Source organism: Chiloscyllium plagiosum, chromosome 32 (genome assembly GCF_004010195.1).
Source record: "Chiloscyllium plagiosum isolate BGI_BamShark_2017 chromosome 32, ASM401019v2, whole genome shotgun sequence".
NCBI lineage: Eukaryota > Metazoa > Chordata > Chondrichthyes > Orectolobiformes > Hemiscylliidae > Chiloscyllium > Chiloscyllium plagiosum.
In genome coordinates, this window is record NC_057741.1 from 23,734,702 (window position 1) to 23,738,315 (window position 3,614).

The 3,614-nt window shown below is 38.4% G+C and overlaps 1 protein-coding gene across 1 annotated transcript in view; it reads right to left on the bottom strand.

Moving 5' to 3' along the window:
* The window catches only part of LOC122539420 (serine/threonine-protein kinase 32B-like), a 320,287-nt gene that overhangs the window by 32,433 nt on the left and 284,240 nt on the right, over window positions 1-3,614 (bottom strand). The window contains exon 8 of the mRNA XM_043674242.1: window positions 1,002-1,118. Within this exon, the coding sequence (XP_043530177.1) occupies window positions 1,002-1,118 (117 nt within the window). The remainder of the gene's footprint in view (window positions 1-1,001; window positions 1,119-3,614) is intronic.

A 3,614-nucleotide genomic window follows, 5' to 3' on the forward strand; every position in this document is an offset into this window, starting at 1 on the left:
ATAAAGGAAAATGATTTTGAAAAATAACTGGAATAAATATTGTTTGTAGTTATCCACAGTAATTCATTTCATGTAAGGACTGAATTGTCTAGAGAAATGGACTTTTAATCGAGTTTCAGGAGCCAGGTGGTCATGAAGAATATTTCCAAAATATGTAGCTGGAATCCAAGCTATGGTAATAAACTGATTCCTCATTTCCTTCTTCTGGTTAACCAACCCAACATAATCATGAGAAACAGTAGGAGCATACACTTTATCGAGACTATTTGTAATCAGACCAGCACTTGTCTATGTTCCCAAAATTCCCAAACTAAAACCATAAGGTCTACTTTACCTTCCAATGAACGTCCGATGGGCATAGTAGTTGAGGTGGGCATTGGGAAAGAGAAGGTGAGGGGACCAAAAACCATTCATCTGTCCCGATTACAATGAACATTGAGAAGTTATGCTGGTGAGGAGATAAGTTGGTGAGGAAGCATTTTAGAAGGATCTTTTGCAACTAAGGGGCTGAGGCAAAGAAGGGTGCAAGCTTCCTTTTTGAGGTTTGGAGGTACATTCTAGATCCCACTGACACCCAGAATGAAAGAATCTGTTCCCCATTGGAGAGCTGCTACAGCTTTTTGACTTGCCTTCAGTCGGCCTGTTTTCCCAGCTAAAATTAAATTGAGGATCTACGATGGGACCTCAGTTGGCAGACTCTTGTACCCATCTGCCTCAACCACTGAACTACAATGTGCATTTTAAATAGTGACCAGAAGAATACCAACATGTATTTTAAATGGTTTTTAATGGTTTCTCACCTTCTTCCTGCTGAATCAAGAGCACTGAAATTCTTTTTGTTTTGAAACCCAAACAGTTTCACACATTGAGTTTTTTGTTTAAAACTCTTAATCTTTTGCAGCAATGAAGCATGTTAGTATTGAGGTTTTTTTTCCAGCTAAAATTATCTTGGTGTCAGTTGTAAAAATGTATGTCATGACCTTTTTCTTTCTATTCTTTACCTTTTTTACTAATGTCACCAGGCCTTTGGACCACGTGGAGGAGCAGTGCACTTTCTCAGTATTAATCATGAGGAGTATTTCTTCCACTGGCGTATTGGAGTGAATGTCATATGGTCTCTGTGAGATAAAATACAACAGAATTGCTTAACATTTACTTGGTCTACTCTTTTAAATGAGGCAGTAAGTGTCAGGAGCCTTTACTGATAATGTCCTTTTACTTCTTATCGGTAAAGAAATGTAATAAGGTATGAATAGTCACGATCAAAACTGGTAAATGACAAGGTTCACGGATTAAAAAGTATAAGTCTGCTTGGTATGGCAAGTCAAACATGCTAACCCATATTTCATTCTAATGAGGAGTTACACATCTGAAACATGAAGCCATTTTTAGTATTTTTATTCAACATTTCCGAGGACAAAGTTTAAAATTCCTGTACATAACTTTATTAGAAATTGTGTCATTGTACCATACTGAAAATCAGTGTAGTTTTGAGGTTTACAAACATGTTTTTGAACTAAATCTTTCAGTATCAAAATACTCCCTTTTTCATTTGATTAAAAAAAAAGAATCTTGATTTAAAAATGTTTGACCTTTGGCTTGAGCTAAATCTCATTTTGTTTGTTGATAACCATATTCTTTTAAAACTGAATGACTATCTATATTCTGAAGTTGCTCAAATATTATCTGTGAAAGAATTGATTATCCTTGCTTAACTCCTATTACCTGACTATATTAAACCCAGTGCCTCAAAAGCTTCCAATTTATAATTTCAAATCCATTCAAGACACACTCATCAATATCCATGAAAATTTCTCCAGCACAGTAATATTCCAAGATCTCAGTATTCCCCAACTCCGGTCTCCTAAGATCCATCTCTCTTTATGTCTCGTTATCGGGTGCTGTACTTTTAATGTAGTACAGTAAGAATGGATATGACAATGAGATAGTGATGTACCAGTGTGAAAATTATTTAGGGAACAGTATCATGTATAGTGATGTAAATAAAACAGCTTGAAGAGCTTACTAAAGTCAGACGGCTATCACTCATGGGTGAGGGGAAATGATTATAGGCAACAAAATGCCAGCAGAGAAAAGGTTGTCTCTCCAATGTACAGAATAGACCCTCAAGTGACAAACTTCATTGGAACACAAACCATTTTAGCCACTTGATCCAAAACTCTAGAATTCTGCCCTGTTCCACACTGCCTTCTCCATGCTCTCTCCACTTTTAAGACCCTTTGTAAAGTTAACCTATTTTAGTCATCACTGCCAATGAGGCTCTGTGTCAATTTCTGTCTGATTACACTTTTATAAAATGGTGTGGATCTTCTTCAACACTAAAGCTTCTATATAAATTCAGCTTTTGTTTTTGTTGTACTTTCCTTATAAACATTGTAAGTTGATTTATTTTTTCCCTGCAATGTTAAGCATATTTAAAATTTATTCAGTGAGCAATACCCCCTTTGGATGAGAAAACAATAGCTCCAAACTGCTCTGTTGAAATTAAGTGAAAATAGTTTTGACAGGGACAGGCCATGTGGGACATTGGTACCTTCAGCTTGCTGGTATTGCATGTCTGCTATAACAATTCAAACAGTACAAAAGGGAATTTAACAAGGAAGAGATTAATTATTCTTATTCTGCTCATCACTTGACTGCAGGTTGTTGTTTATATTGCTGTGAGTGTGCCAATACAGAACATTTCCAGTCACCTCCCAAACTTTCAAAACAGAGTATGAAATTTTTTCATACTTTATGAGAAAAACAATGTTCCCACCTACTGCCTCATAGAACATAGAACAGTACAGCACAGAACAGGCCCTTCAGCCCACGATGTTGTGCCGACCACTGATCCTCATGTATGCACCCTTAAATTTCTGTGAACATATGCATGTCCAGCAGTCTCTTAAATGTCCCCAATGACCTTGCTTCCACAACTGCTGTTGGCCACGCATTCCATGCTCTCACAACTCTCTGTGTAAAGAACCCGCCTCTGACATCCCCTCTATACTTTCCTCCAACCAGCTTAAAACTATGACCCCTTGTGTTAGTCATTTCTGCCTTGGGAAATAGTCTCTGGCTATCAACTTTATCCATGCCTCTCATTATCTTGTATACCTCAATTAGGTCCCCTCGCTTCCTCCTTTTCTCCAATGAAAAAAGTCTGAGCTCACTCAACCTCTCTTCATAAGATAAGCCCTCCAGTCCAGGCAGCATCCTGGTAAACCTCCTCTGAACCCTCTCCAAAGCATCCACATCTTTCCTATAATAGGGCGACCAGAACCGGACACAGTATTCCAAGTGCGGTCTAACCAAAGTTTTAGAGAGCTGCAACAAGATCTCATGACTCTTAAACTCAATCCCCCTGTTAATGAAAGTGAAAACACCATATGCTTTCTTAACAACCCTGTCCACTTGGGTGGCCATTTTAAGGGATCTATGTACCTGCACACCAAGATCCCTCTGTTCCTCCACACTGCCAAGAACCCTATCCTTAATCCTGTACTCAGCTTTCAAATTCGACCCTCCAAAATGCATCACCTCACATTTATCCAGGTTGAACTCCATCTGCCACCTCTCAGCCCATCTCTGCATCCTGTCAATGTCACGCT